General features: G+C 39.7%; 1 protein-coding gene across 1 annotated transcript in view; it reads right to left on the bottom strand.

Annotated features, from left to right (window-relative positions):
• The window catches only part of UBE2K (ubiquitin conjugating enzyme E2 K), a 69799-nt gene extending 59102 nt beyond the window's left edge, over positions 1-10697 (bottom strand). Inside the window, exon 1 of the mRNA XM_028088057.2 lies at positions 10432-10697. Coding sequence (XP_027943858.1) covers positions 10432-10494 — 63 coding nt within the window. The 5' untranslated portion in view covers positions 10495-10697. The remainder of the gene's footprint in view (positions 1-10431) is intronic.
• Positions 10698-14045: the final 3348 nt, after the last annotated feature.

Consider the following 14045-nt stretch of genomic DNA (forward strand, 5'->3'; position numbering starts at 1 on the left):
CATACCATACAGGAAAAAACAGAAAAATGTGACTTACTTCTTTCTTTCTAAGTAAATTCTACCCCCAACACGGGGCTTGAATTCATAACCCCAAGATCTAGTCCACACTCTACCAACTGAGCCAGCCAGGCGCCCCCCTAAAAATGTGACTACTTAAAAATTAAGCTTCAGATAGAAGATATGACAAAATTAAGCAATATAAAACAGTCACAGAAGTGCCTGGGTGGCTCAGTCATTAAGCGTCTGCCTTTGGCTCAGGTCATGATCCCAGGGTCCTGGGATCGAGCCCCACATCGGGCTTCCTGCTTGGCGGGAAGCCTGCTTCTCCCTCTCCCACTCCCCCTGCTTGTGTTCCCTCTCTTGCTGTGTCTCTCTCTGTCAAATAAATAAATAAAATCTTTAAAAATATTACATTTAAAAAAAATGTAACAGTCACAGAAGGACAAATAATGTATAAGACAGTAGTTCATAGGGACAAAAAGTAGATGAACAGAATGGGCTGGGCAACAGAGAAGTAGAGTTAGCATTTAAAAGATACAGAATTTCGGTTTTACAAGATGAAATTAGTTCTGTAGATGGATAGCGGTAATGGTTGTACAAAAATGTACACTGAAATTGTAACTTAAAAATATACAAGATGGTAAGTTTTATATGTGTAGTGTACCACAATTACCAAAAAAAAGAGGATAAAAAAAAAGTTAACAATTAAGCCATATAATGGAAGTAGACGAAATCATATAAACACAGAGTTCCTGCAAATCAATAAGGAAAATACAAACCATCCAACTTTTTTTTAAGATTTTTATTTATTGGGGCACCTGGGTGGCTCAGTCAGTTAAGCGTCTGCCTTCGGCTCGGGTCATGGTCCCAGGGTCCTGGGATTGAGCCCCATATCAGGCTCTCTGCTTAGCGGGGAGCTTGCTTCTCCCTCTCCCTGCCGCTCTGCCTACTTGTGATCTCTCTGTCAAATAAATAAAATCTTAAAAAAAAATTTTTTTATTTACTTATTTTTGCGTGTGTGTGCACACACGCAAGAGGGAGGGGGACACAAGGGGGGGTAGGGGTGGGAGGGAGGGGCAGAGGGAGAAGCAGACTCCCTGCTGTCCCAGGGCTGCACCAGACTACAGATGTAGAACTCCATCCCAGGACCCTGGGATCATGACCTGAGCTGAAGGCAGATGCTTAACCAACTGAGCCACCCAGGTGCCCCAAATTTTTTTAAATGGGTAAGGAATAAGAACACTAAGTTTGCAAAAGAAAGCCTAATGGCCAATAAACACAAAAATATGCTTAGTATCTCTACTGGTAAAGGAAATTAAAATTAAAATAAGCTACCATTTCACATCCACCAGACTTACAAAAATGTAAGTCTTAGAAATGTCAGGTCACTAGAACTCTTACACACTGCTAGAAGAGTGTAAACTGATACAATCACTGGTAGGATGAAGCAATATCCAGCAATGCAGAAGATGCAAATACACTCAGATCCTACAATACTATCTCCTAGGAAAAACTCTCAGGTGTCTGAGAAAACATATATAGTAATGTTCGATGCTTTTTTTTTTTTGTACAACAGCTGAAAGTTGAAACTACATGCTGTCCATAGAGAATGAATAAACAACAACAAAACTGATGTGAACTACATAATTTAAAGAACTAAAGCAATATGCATTGTCATGGATAAATTCTCAAAAAAAAAAAAAAAGAACACTAAAAAGCAAAGTTGCAGGAGGGGCATCTGGGTGGCTCAGATGGTTAAGCGTCTGCCTTCGGCTCAGGTCATGATCTCCAGGTCCTGGGATAGAGCCTCATGTCGGCCTCCCGGCTTGGTGGGGAATCCGCTTCTCTCTCTCCCTCTGCCTCTCCCCCTACTTGTGCTTGCTCTGTCTCTCTCTCTCTCAAATGAATAAATAAAATCTTTAAAAGAAGAAGAAGAGGAAGGAGGAGGAGAAGAAGAAAAGTTGCAGATGTAGAATATTACAATCTATGAAAAAAATTTTTTAAACTTTTAAAAACACTAAAAAGTGCTTTTATACTCAAAATTACTACGGTTTCAATAGTAAAAACAAAAGTATGAATGGGAAGGATACAGGCATCTTCAGCACAGTGGTTACTTCTAAGAGAATGGAAAAGGGAAAAGGTTACAAAGTGAACTTCATCTGTATGTTGTTTTATTTCCTGAGGGAAAGGGCAAGTTAACCAAGTATGAGAGAATTAAGATCTGTTAAATCTATACCATGACCATAAAGGTGTTCACACCCACTGTTTTCTAAACTTCTAAGTATAAAATATTCCCTAATTTTAAAAAGCATCTTTAAAAATAATGGACAGGTAGCAAGCAGCAGACATGATTGTACACTTTTCTTTCTTTCTTTTAAGATTTTATTTATTTATTTATTTATTTATTTATTGAGAGAGAGAGAGAGAGAGAATGGTAGAGAGAGAGCATGAGAGGGAGAAGGTCAGAGGGAGAAGCAGACTCCCCGCTGAGCAGGGAGCCCGATGCGGGACTCGATCCTGGGACTCCAAGATCATGACCTGAGCCGAAGGCAGTCGCTTAACTGACTGAGCCACCCAGGCGCCCTGTACACTTTTCTTTCTACCATTATCAGTAAATATTTGGGAGTCAGAGACCTAGTTTCCAACCCCTGTTCTACCAAGTTGCTTGATACTGAGAAAGTTACGTACTTTCTTCGGAGCTGCAATTTTCTAATCTGTAAAATAAAAATAACATCAATCTCATAAGGCTGCCATACATAAAAAATGCCAGATAGTAGGCATTAAACTCTAAGTATTTATTTTAAATTTGCTAAAAGCAAAGAACTAAAGGGAGAAAAAGGACAAAGGTTTTGAATGAAATGAAGTTCTCTCCTTTGCAAAATTACGTAAGAGAACACCACGGATGTCAGATGGATGTGACCATCACTTTCTATTTTCCAAGACCCAATTTTAAAATAGGAATTTTAGGGGCACCTGGGCGGCTCAGTCAGTTAAGCATCTGCCTTCCACTCAGGTCGTGATCTCGGGGTCCTGGCATCCAACCCCATCAGGCTCCCTGCGCAGCGGGGAGTCTGTTTCTTCCTCTCCCTTGCCTCTCCCCTGACTCGTGCTCTCAAGTGTGCACACTCTCTCATTCTCAAATAAAATCTCTTTTTTTAAAAGATTTTATTTATTTATTTGACAGAGAGAGAGTGAGCATGAGCAGGGGGAGGGGCAGAGGGAGAAGCACGCTCCTTGCTGAGCCGGGAGCCCTACTCAGGGCTTGATCCCAGGACCCCAGGATCATGACCTGAGCAGAAGGCAGATGCCTAACCGACTGAGCCACGCAGGCGCCCCCTCAAATAAAACCTTAAAAAAAAAATAAAGTAAGATAGGAAGTTTACCAAGGGATTCAAAATTACATATACCATAGGGCTGGGAATCTAGATTTCCTGGTGCAGTTCAAGGCCACCAGAGCCTTATCAAGAAATCCCAAATAATCCTGTAAAGCTGTCTTATCTGAAAGGCTTCCAAATAAAGCACTTCTTTTTCACTAAAAAGGTCACATTTTAACACAAACTCTTCCCCAATTTATAACTGTCTCCTAAAGATAACTAACATCTTGAGAACAAGGCCCACATTTTTCTTTTGCATTCCCCTTGGCCACAGGTTGTTTGCACACAGGTGACAAAGAAACTCTATCAGAAATACTAAAGCCCCTTCATTTAAATCTTTTCTGCAGGCAAATTCACATAGAGCTTTCACTACACCACTGAAGGAAACCTTTATGATCCAAAACAACAATAAGCAGAATATGAACATATAGCTAATTTTGACATCTTAACAGCTATCCGTTCGTATGTCCCAGGAATTGCTCTGAACCCTGTAAAGGCTCAATCTTCCTACATTCTTACAGATAGGAAAACTAAGATACAGAGTCAAAATGCTGCAGGTGTTAAATTGAAAAGCCAGGACTCAAAGCAAATCTAATTCCAAAGCCCACGCTCTTAATCACTAAGCTAAATTTACTCTATCATACTTAAGGAGTGAAATATCTCTGCCTCCTGCCAAATTTAAGTTCTCACACCAAGACAGAAAAAAAGGCAAAATATACTTAAATACAATAGTCAATATTAAATCATCACTCATACTTTATTAGCATTCAACATTTACAGTATTATTTATGAAAAAAATAGTCCCATAAAGCAATCATATATAATGGTTAGAATGGACTGGTATGCAAAAAGCCTGGGTTCATTAACCAGATCTGTATCACTGAAAAACCATCAATCTCTTCAGGCCTCAGTTTCCTGATCTTACAGACGAGGAATCTGGCCTAGATCTAAAGTCTCTTTCAACTGGAATACTCAATGCATTTTAACGCATTTTCTAAGACACTACTAATACATTCTTTGAACAAAGATTTTTTTTTCTTTCTCTTTTTTTGGTAAAGATTTTTTTATTTATTTGACAGAGAGACACAGTGAGACAGGGAACACAGCAGGGGGAGGGGGAGAGGGAGAGGGAGAGGGAGAGGGAGAGGGAGAGGGAGAGGGAGAAGCAGACTCCCTGCTAAGCAGGGATCCTGAGCAGGATCCCTCGATCCCGGGACCCTGGGATCATGACCTGAGCCGAAGACAGACGCTTAACGACTGAGCCTTCCAGGCACCCGTTTTGTTTTTTTCTCTAAGTAGTCTCCACGCCCAGCACAGAGCCCAATGCAGGGTTCAAACTCACAACCCTAGCCAAGATCAAGAGTTGGATGCTTAACTGACTGAGACACCCAGATGCCCCCCGAACAAAGATTCTGAAGGGCATCTTTTGAAAACCTTCAAAATTAAAACAATCATATAGTATACACTCACGTCTATTCTTTTACTCAAACATACTCAGAGCAAATCTGTACTATCAGAAGTCAGGAAAGTGCCTGGAAAGAGATGGCTGGGCGTTCCTGTGGTGCTGGTAATATTGTTTCAGACCTGATCTGGGTGCTGGTCATACTTTATGGTTACCTTTTACTTTGACATGAAAAAAGGTGTTTTTTTCCTAAAGATAATAGTGAAGATATTTAGGTGCTAATTCCACAACTATGTGTGTATATCAGAGCTGTGCACGCAAACTTTCTAAATACGTAAATGTGTTTCTTGCCTAATTTTGTCAATAATCTCTGCACCCTCGTTCCAATTCAGGTGCCTACAGAAAAAAAAAATCATTTACTTATAAATTCCAGTATTCCTGTAATTCCTTTGGCACTGTCTTCTGAAATTTGAGGTCAGTCTTAACTTTCCTTCGAAACAGAGCTCAAAAACCTCCCTCCAATATTAGAGACCTGAAACTAATATAAACCTGTATATTAAGTAACTGGAATTAAAATAAAAACTACAAAACAAAAACAAAACCCTCCCTCCATACATATACTCTAAAAACTCCCATAATATTTACTCTTGCACCTAACATTTTTATTTATCTCCAACCAAGTAAATCTGGAGCTGTGGTCAATATGCTCAATAACTGTTGATAACATTATTTACTGGAAAATAAGAATATATATTCTTCACAAAGGGGTGACATGTAGGAAATCCCAGATGCATCTAAATCTATGCCTGATGGACAGAGATCAAAGTCTTTACAATAGTAAAATAAAACAAGAAATGCACCCCAAACAGTATTACTTGAACAGGTATAATTTTTTTTTTTACCCCATCAAAAGCTTTCCTCACTCAGCCCACACCCAGAACCCCCTAAGGCACACTATTCAAATAAGTTACACAGAGCTGTAACTTATGTAACTGTAAAAACTGCTTTTTTCCTCTTAAAAAAACTGTTCAAATTCCAGTTACATTCATTTCCAGCAGGGAATTTCACCTTTTTCTTTAAATCAAAAAGGAAAGAGTTTAAAAGAAAAAAATCATTCACAAAGGGAAAACAAATATAAAATCTTAAAGAGATCACTCAAAACTAGTAGTAGCCATGCTATAAACTTTTTTGTACCTTTACTGTCCATCTTTTAGATAAAATATACTACACATCTTACAAAGTTAATAGTCTGAAATGTTCTTCTAAAGAGTTTTGTCTACAGCAGTGGTTCTCAACATTTGGCAAAGTCTGGAGACATTTTAGTTGCTTCAACTGGCAGGGAGCGAGGGTAAGGAGGTCGGGAGGAGGGTTAGCTGTGCTACTGGCAGCTACTGATAGAAGCCAGGGATACTACTAAAACATCCTACAATGCAAAGAAGAGCCACTCTGACAGCAAAGAATTCATTATCCGCCTAAAATGTCAATAGTGCTAAGGATGAGAAACTATGGTCTACAGAAATCAACAGATTTACTTCTAAAGACTTGCCAACTAGTTCTATAGATCAACCTAGATCAAATACATTAAATTTAAAATGACACTAAATACAAAATCCATTTAAACACATAAAAGAAAACTTACACTACAGTAGTTTCCATGAAACCAATCTGTAATGCCATAAATTTAAATATTCCCTATTGAAATCTTAGAAAATGTTAGCAAAGTACAATTACAATATGAAAAAACTACAAATAACATATAACAAACAATCAAACATGGGTATGTGCACTGACTTAAGGGCATTTTACTTCACTGAGCTTCAAATTTTAAAGTATTTTGCAGGGGTGCCTGGGTGGCTCAGTCTGTTAGGTGTCTGACTCAGTTTCGGCTCAAGTCATGACCTCAGGGTCTTGAGATGAAGCCTGATGCAGGGCTCTGAGCTCAGTGGGGAGTATGCTTGAGATTCTCTCTCTCACTCTCCTTTTGCCCCTCCCACAGCTTGCACTCTCTCTCAAATAAATATTTTTTAAAAGTATTTTGAATATTAACATCAACTAAATCTTTAATTTAGAGGTTAACACTTATTTTAATGTGTTTCTTTTTTAAGATTTTATTTATTTGTCAGAGGAGAGAGAGAGAGAGACCACAAGCAGGGGGAGCAGCAGGCAGAGGGAGAAGCAGGCTTCCCACTGAGCAAGGAGCCCCATGCGGGACTCGATCCCAGGATCCTGGGATCATGACCTGAGCCAAAGGCAGACGCTTAACCGACTGAGCCACGCAGGCGTCCCTTATTTTAACGTTTAAACTATTAAATTAGGTTGTGTTTATTTATTTTTTTTAAATTAGGTTGTGTTTAAATCCTGTAACCAGTAATACAAGCCAGTCTCAGTTATTTTTAAATAATTAAAGCATGCCTATCCTTGTAAAGTAATGACAGTGTGGTACAATATAAACACAAGCAGACCTAGATCCAAATCCCAAAGCTATATGTTTACAGACAAATAATTTAACTTCTTTGAATCTCAATTTCCTCATCTAAGAAATAAGAAATCTAAATCAAAGAAATGTTCTTGAAAATTAGCAGTAATGCATAAACAAATGGTACTGAGAGCCACTCTACAAATGGTGGTTAGTTGTTAACAGCAATAATAATAATACAACCTGTGAATATGGATTATAGTTTTATTATATCCTCACAATCAACATTTCACTTAGTAATTTGACTCATAAAATAACTATAAAATGTATTTTAATCAATTTTCCATTCCTGGCAATTTGAAATATTACTTAAAATTCACACACATATAAAATTAATGTCTGACACATAAAGGATGGATTTCCAAATAGTCTCAAGGGAAAAAGGTCTAGGTGCCTTTATTTATTATTTTAAGTAAATAATATATTTGCATGACTCAAAACTCAAAAGGGATCCTTTGATGCCTGTTACCCCAGACGCCCATTCCCTTATATAGAAGTAATCAATTTTACCAATTTCTCATTGAGACAAATACATATATTTTCCCCTTCTTCCAACACAAATGGTGGCCTCCTCCACACTATTCTGCACCTTGCTTTTCACATTTGATTTATCTTGATTATATTTTAATTAACACATTCCAAGAATGGTCACTTACAACTTCTTATGGTCAGAATTCAGCAAATGTCAGCTATCTTCGTAAGACAACTTAAAAGGCCAAAAAAAAAAAAAAAAATCCTCAAATCAACCGGTATTCTTAGTAAACAAGAGCAGATGAAACAAACTTTGGTAAATGTGGAGAGTTACATAAATGAAATGATGAAATACTTGGTTACTTGACCAGACACTCAAAATACTACATTTCCACACTTAAAAAGGAAACACGTGGACTGTATTACAAGTCCTTCAATAAGCTGAAAGTAATCAACATTATCCACTCATAGAACTGGGCCTACTAAATTATCAATGAAATAAAATACTGGTGAAAATAAAGCTATTTATTGGTTATAATCCAAGATTAAATTATCTGACCCTTTTCTAAATGCACTCTGCAACTTATTTTCTGGAAGAAGTTTCCTTCCAGATTTATAAAGGTACTCTTCTTAAAAAAAGATAATTTGTTGCATTTCCTATTCTCTTCCTCTGAAATACTATAATGCTTACTTGAAGCAAGGCTTCAGTATCCCTTACATATAAAAAGCAGTACTGTTTTAACAATATGCATACTAGAGCAATACTAGATTTAAGCTTTAATTGAAGTACTAAAAATATCATGATGAATGTCACCTCATATAAGCAAAGAGACCATATGAATTACGAGAGCAGTAACTTACCATTTTTAAGTAACAGAAAATAAAGTATTTGAAAGAAGTCTTATATTCTCAGGCTTGTACAACTTTATTACAGAAGAAATGTTTTGGGCTGTTGGCAACTGTATTAACTGAATCTTTCATTAGGAATATATATGTCAACTATCCTGGAATATACTTTCTTGCAAATAAAAAGTTAGAATTATTGTTTCACTGTATATCAGTACAGACATTTATGACCCTATTTCTGCACTGTACCGCAAAAATACAAAGTCATCCTTCCATTCAGAGTTTTGGCACTTGAACAAATACAGAGGTCAGAGTTCATACACATGCTCTGTAAAACATCATTTCTCACAGACTACTACATTCAATCAATCTGCTAGTACTGGTTATTTTTAAGTTAATTTTAAAGAATTATATTCAACATGTCTAATTGGAAAAATGATCACTGTAGAATCAGTGACACAAATAAAGCTCAAGTACTATCATTTATGTCTATTACTCATCACATACTTAGAATGAATTTCACAAATCATTTAGATTATCAAAGTTCCAACATGAGAAAGATACAAATAATGATACATTTAACAATGGTATGTGACATCTTGAAAATAATAAGTATTTCAGCATTACTTTTTCATCTCTCTTTGTTAAATCCAAGGAGGAAAAACAACTTGGCATTCTTGTTGATTTGAGTATGAAAAATTGTACCAACACTTGCATAGTTTTGAGTCAAATCGCTAGGGAATTTTAAATACATTACATAAATAAATATGGCCAACATCAGAGTAAATTCTGCAAGACTCAAGAGCAGCTTGAGACCAAAAAAATGTTTTTAATAATTTCAGATAAGATACATCGAGACAAACCTACTCAATAAGGAGGTATAATAATGTATTGATGTGGTGAAATCCCACGTTTTTAATAGGACTGTTTTTCAAAAGTAAGAATCAAGTTAACTATGAGGGACATCATAATGAAGTTTCATGGCACAACACAACAGTCACAGAGGCATTGTCTTAGAGACTCTGATCTGTAACTTGTAAACAATTTTTTGAAATAAGCTACTCATACCCTTCATTATTTTTTCCTAACGAAAAACATTTAAATGCCTTTAATACACCAAACAACTTGCCTTCACCCAATCAAAACGCTTTAGATGTCAACAGAAAAGAGGCCTAGAAATTGGGGGCCCGGGGGTCGGTGAAAATGAGATAATGATCTAATTCGGAATTAATTTCCTACCTCAGGTGAAAATTCCCTTATCTCCCACTCAAATAAAATAGTATCCCATTATGTCTCCTCTTCTCTCCCAACACCGAACTAAGGAGGGAGTAACTCTGAACGTCCTTCTTTCATCAATACCTAAGGCCTTTTACCGCTCCTTCCCAAAGGAAAGGACAGTGGAGGCCAAACAGGCTATAATGTAGAATACCCTTAAAAGTGTGGGCCTTTGAGCAGCGCGGCTCTCCGGATCCAGTTACCACCTTTCCCCTTCCCCCAACCCACTTCCCGGGTTTTCTCAGGCTCGGCCTGCTCCCTCCACACCCTACAGCCACACTTCCAGCTGTTGCCACTGCCTCGGGGCTCTCTCTAGAGCTCACACCCCTCCAAGAAGTGCCCCCTTCTTCATCTGCCCCCCAAACCGTGTTCCTCTCCAGACCACCCGCCCGCGAGGCGGTCCATCCCAGGGCCCAGGGAGGGGAGGAGAAGGCGACGGAAGCAGGGGGAGACTGCTGCTTCCCCACAGGCAGAAGGGCGACCGCAAGGAGGGCCACCCAGGGGCTACCGGGGATACTGGGGTCTCCGCTGGAAAAACCCTCCCGCCCTGGGCTGGGGTGGGGGATGTCCGGGAGTTCATTTCTGACCTCCTCGCTCTTCAGCACCTCCTTGAACTCCCGCTTGATTCGCTGCACCGCGATGTTGGCCATGTCTCCGCCCGCAGCTGATTCGTACCCGCCTCCTCCGCCACCGCTACGACCACCGCCACCGCCGCCACCTCTTCCACCACCGCCTCCTCCCTCGGCGATTCACACCGGAGCACACGAACGCTGCCACTGCCACCCCGGCCGCCGCGCTCTCCTCAGTGTGGAATCACCTCCGCGCCCGGCCACCAAAATGGCGCCGGGTCCGCGCATGCGCAAGACGGTGACCCGGCCGGGCGGCGCAGCCGCTCCCGTTGTAGCCCCATACGCCTCAAACGCGAACCCGCGCCGAGCCGCGCCGCGCGTCTCTGCCGGAGCTGCGGCCGCGCGGCTCCGCCCTGCCGGCGTCTGGGGCCAGGAGGGTGCGGCTTCCGCGCCGGCCCGCCCTGCCAGGGCCTCCCGGGTCTTCTCTTGTGCCGCCGTCACTCTTCAGATCACTGCGGTGTGGTCGGGTCTTCCAGCCCATGGCCTCTGACTGAAGACTGAGACCAAGCTAACGGGTTCACGCGGCCCCACTCGGCTACCAGCGCCTACAAGCGCCGTCCTGACTCAGCCAGACCCAGAACCCACAGGCTTAATGTGCCTGACTGTGTCTAGTGTATAAAAGCACCATTCCAGAACTCGATACGGCCCATTTTCTGTTGGTGTAGCCCAGAAAAATCCAGTGCCGTCCGTTTTTGTTCTGAAGCCATTAGAGTGTCACTACTAATCCGATCGTTCCAGGTACCACACGTCACTGAATTAAGAGTGGTCGTTGTTGGGTCCCATCAGGTGTATTTCAAACAGGTACTCTATGTAGATGCCTGAGGTGGATTTAGAAGCCAGATGTTGATCTCTGAACTACTGAGATAATTAATACTGTTTTAATAGTTTTTAACCTCGAGTGTACATCAGATTCCCTGAAGAGCTTGTTAAAAAAAACCAGGTTGCTAGACCCCCATCCCTAGAGTGTGGGGTGGGCCCAATAATTTGCACCTCTAACAAGTTCTCTTGCTGCTACACTATGAGAACCACTAAACTAAAACATGTGAAAATAGTTTGTATATTAAAGTGAAAAATGGAGAAATAGAGGCTTCTTGTGGAGGAACGGTAGCTTTACTTCTGTAAGCCTAGGGCCTACAACGGTGTCTGGCACTAGTAGGCACTCAATAAATATTGAATGAACAAATGAAGATAAGAGTAAAATATTTTAAGTGGGAAGTAAGCTCGAAAGGCAATTTGAAAGTCGTTGCTAGGGTTTCAGTAAATAATATGGTTTTGGTGCCGAGCGGTGCTTTAAATACAATAAGTAATAAAGGTTATTTAGTCTTTATTTCATGAGCTTCTTTCACCTAATCAATTAGTAAAGTGTCCTCCTAGAAAAATATCACAAATACACGGTCTTAGCAAAAATTACTAAAATTATGGCACCAAAAAGGAACTATCCCCCGGCAGTGAATCATTCAAGTGGAAGTACATGGAAAAAAAGTTCTTGAACTTCTGCCACAGGAACCAAGAAGAGATTTTTGATCCCAGCTCTCCTCCATGCTAGCTATCTTAGCCAACCTTGGTTTCCTCATCAGCAAAATAAAGAAGCTGGATTAGATGATGATCTCTTTCAAGTTTTAAAAGCTCAGAATTCTAAAGCATCTTTTGGAAACATCTTCCAAAGTGGACTAACATAAATTATAAAAACCCTTCCAGCAGAGCCCCCTAGTGGTCCTAAGAGGAACCAACTATACCTCTGGGTCATGGTACAAGGAATTACTGGTATAATGTAAATCATGCAATGCTGTGTGTATTTGTGTCAGTACATTAAAAATAGTTATTTTGGAGCGCCTGGGTAGCTCAGTCGTTAAGCATCTGCCTTTGGCTCAGGTCATGATCCCAGGGTTCTGGGATCGAGCTCTGCATCAGGCTCCTGCTCCGCGGGAAGCCTGCTTCTCCCTCTCCCACTCCCCCTGCTTGTGTTCCCTCTCTTGCTGTGTCTCTCTCTGTCAAAAAAAAAAAAATAAAAAATCTTTAAAAAAATAAATAAAAATAAATAAAATCTTAAAAAAATAGTTATTTTGAAGTCTGCAAAAAGTGTTTTGAGTAATTTACATTTGTCAACTTCATTCAGTCCCCAATCTTAATCTTGGAACTTCAAAGAAACTTGCAACACTCAAAGCACAGGGGGACTGCTTAGAAGAGTATGGTAATTTCTTTGGCGGAGAGGGGTTTGGTCTTTTTTTTTTTTCTTGAGAGAGAGAGAGAAAGCAGGGGAAGGGCAAAGGGAGAAGGAGAGAGAGAATCTTATACAGGCTCCCCACTTAGCATGGAGCCCCACACAGAGGCTCCATCTCAAGGCTCTGAAATCATGACCTGAGCCAAAATCAAGAGTCGGACACTTAACCGACTGAGCCACCCAGGCGCCCCTGGTCATTTTTAAACACATATAATCATTGCCCTTGAAATTCTACTTCTAGGAAGTCATTCTACAGTCCTACCAGAGAATGAGGCAACTACATATTAACTGATAATGAGACAATTCCCAAAGTACATTTTAAGGCAAAAAAAGCAGTATGCTAAATGCAATGTGTTATCTTGGATTAGATCCTAGAACTGAAAGGACATAACTAGTGAAATCTAAGTAAATTCTGTAATTTAGTTAATAGTATTGTACCAATATTAATTTCTTAGTTTTGACATGGTACTATGGTTATGTAAGATGTTAACATTAGTAGAAGTGGGTAAAGAGTATACAAGAATCTCTGAAACTTTTCTGTAAATCTACAATTACTCCAAAATAAAAAGTTTACTTTTGAAAAAGCACTATGCAGTCCATATTGTATGTAGTATACCACCATATGTGTGAGGGAAGAAAGGAATATGCTGGTGTATATACTTGTGAATCCTCAAAATATCACTGGAAAAAGGCATAAGAAACTGACAGTAGGGCATATCTCTGAGAAAACAACTTAAATGCCTTGGAGAAGGCAAAATGGGAGAATTTTCACCATGTACCCTCTTGTATATTTTACCTATTCAAAACTAAATTTTTAAAAAATGGGTTTCCAGTAATGCAGATTATAAGCTCCTCACTATTATGATCTAGTTCTGGTTGATTACTTCATTAAAAATTAATTAATCAAACAAATAATTATTGAGTGCCTACTATGTGCCAGGCACAATGTAGGCCCTAGAGGTATATCAGTGAACAAGAAACAGAAAACCTCTGGAATTGCAGGATTTACATTCTGTCAGGGATAGGGAGAATTCATCTCAAAGTTCAGTCCACAGAAATGTGGGGGGTCCCTGATAATGTTTTCGGGGATCAGTCTGCAATGACCAAACTATTATCATAATACAACTAAGACATTATTTGCCTTTTGCTATGTTGACATTTGCACTGATGACATAAAAGCAATAGCGAACAAAACAATTACTATACTATTAATAATTTTATTAATACCATGCACTCACTTTTGAAAATACCAGTTTTGGGGTTCCTGGGTGGCTCAGTCACTTAAGCATCTTACTCTTGGTTTCAGCTCAGGTCATGATCTCATGGGTGGTGAGATCAAACCCTACATCAG

This window comes from Eumetopias jubatus, unplaced genomic scaffold, assembly GCF_037043125.1.
Source record: "Eumetopias jubatus isolate StellerSeaLion01/CBP00866 unplaced genomic scaffold, mEumJub1_p1.0 scaffold_2, whole genome shotgun sequence".
In the NCBI taxonomy this organism is placed as follows: Eukaryota; Metazoa; Chordata; class Mammalia; order Carnivora; family Otariidae; genus Eumetopias; species Eumetopias jubatus.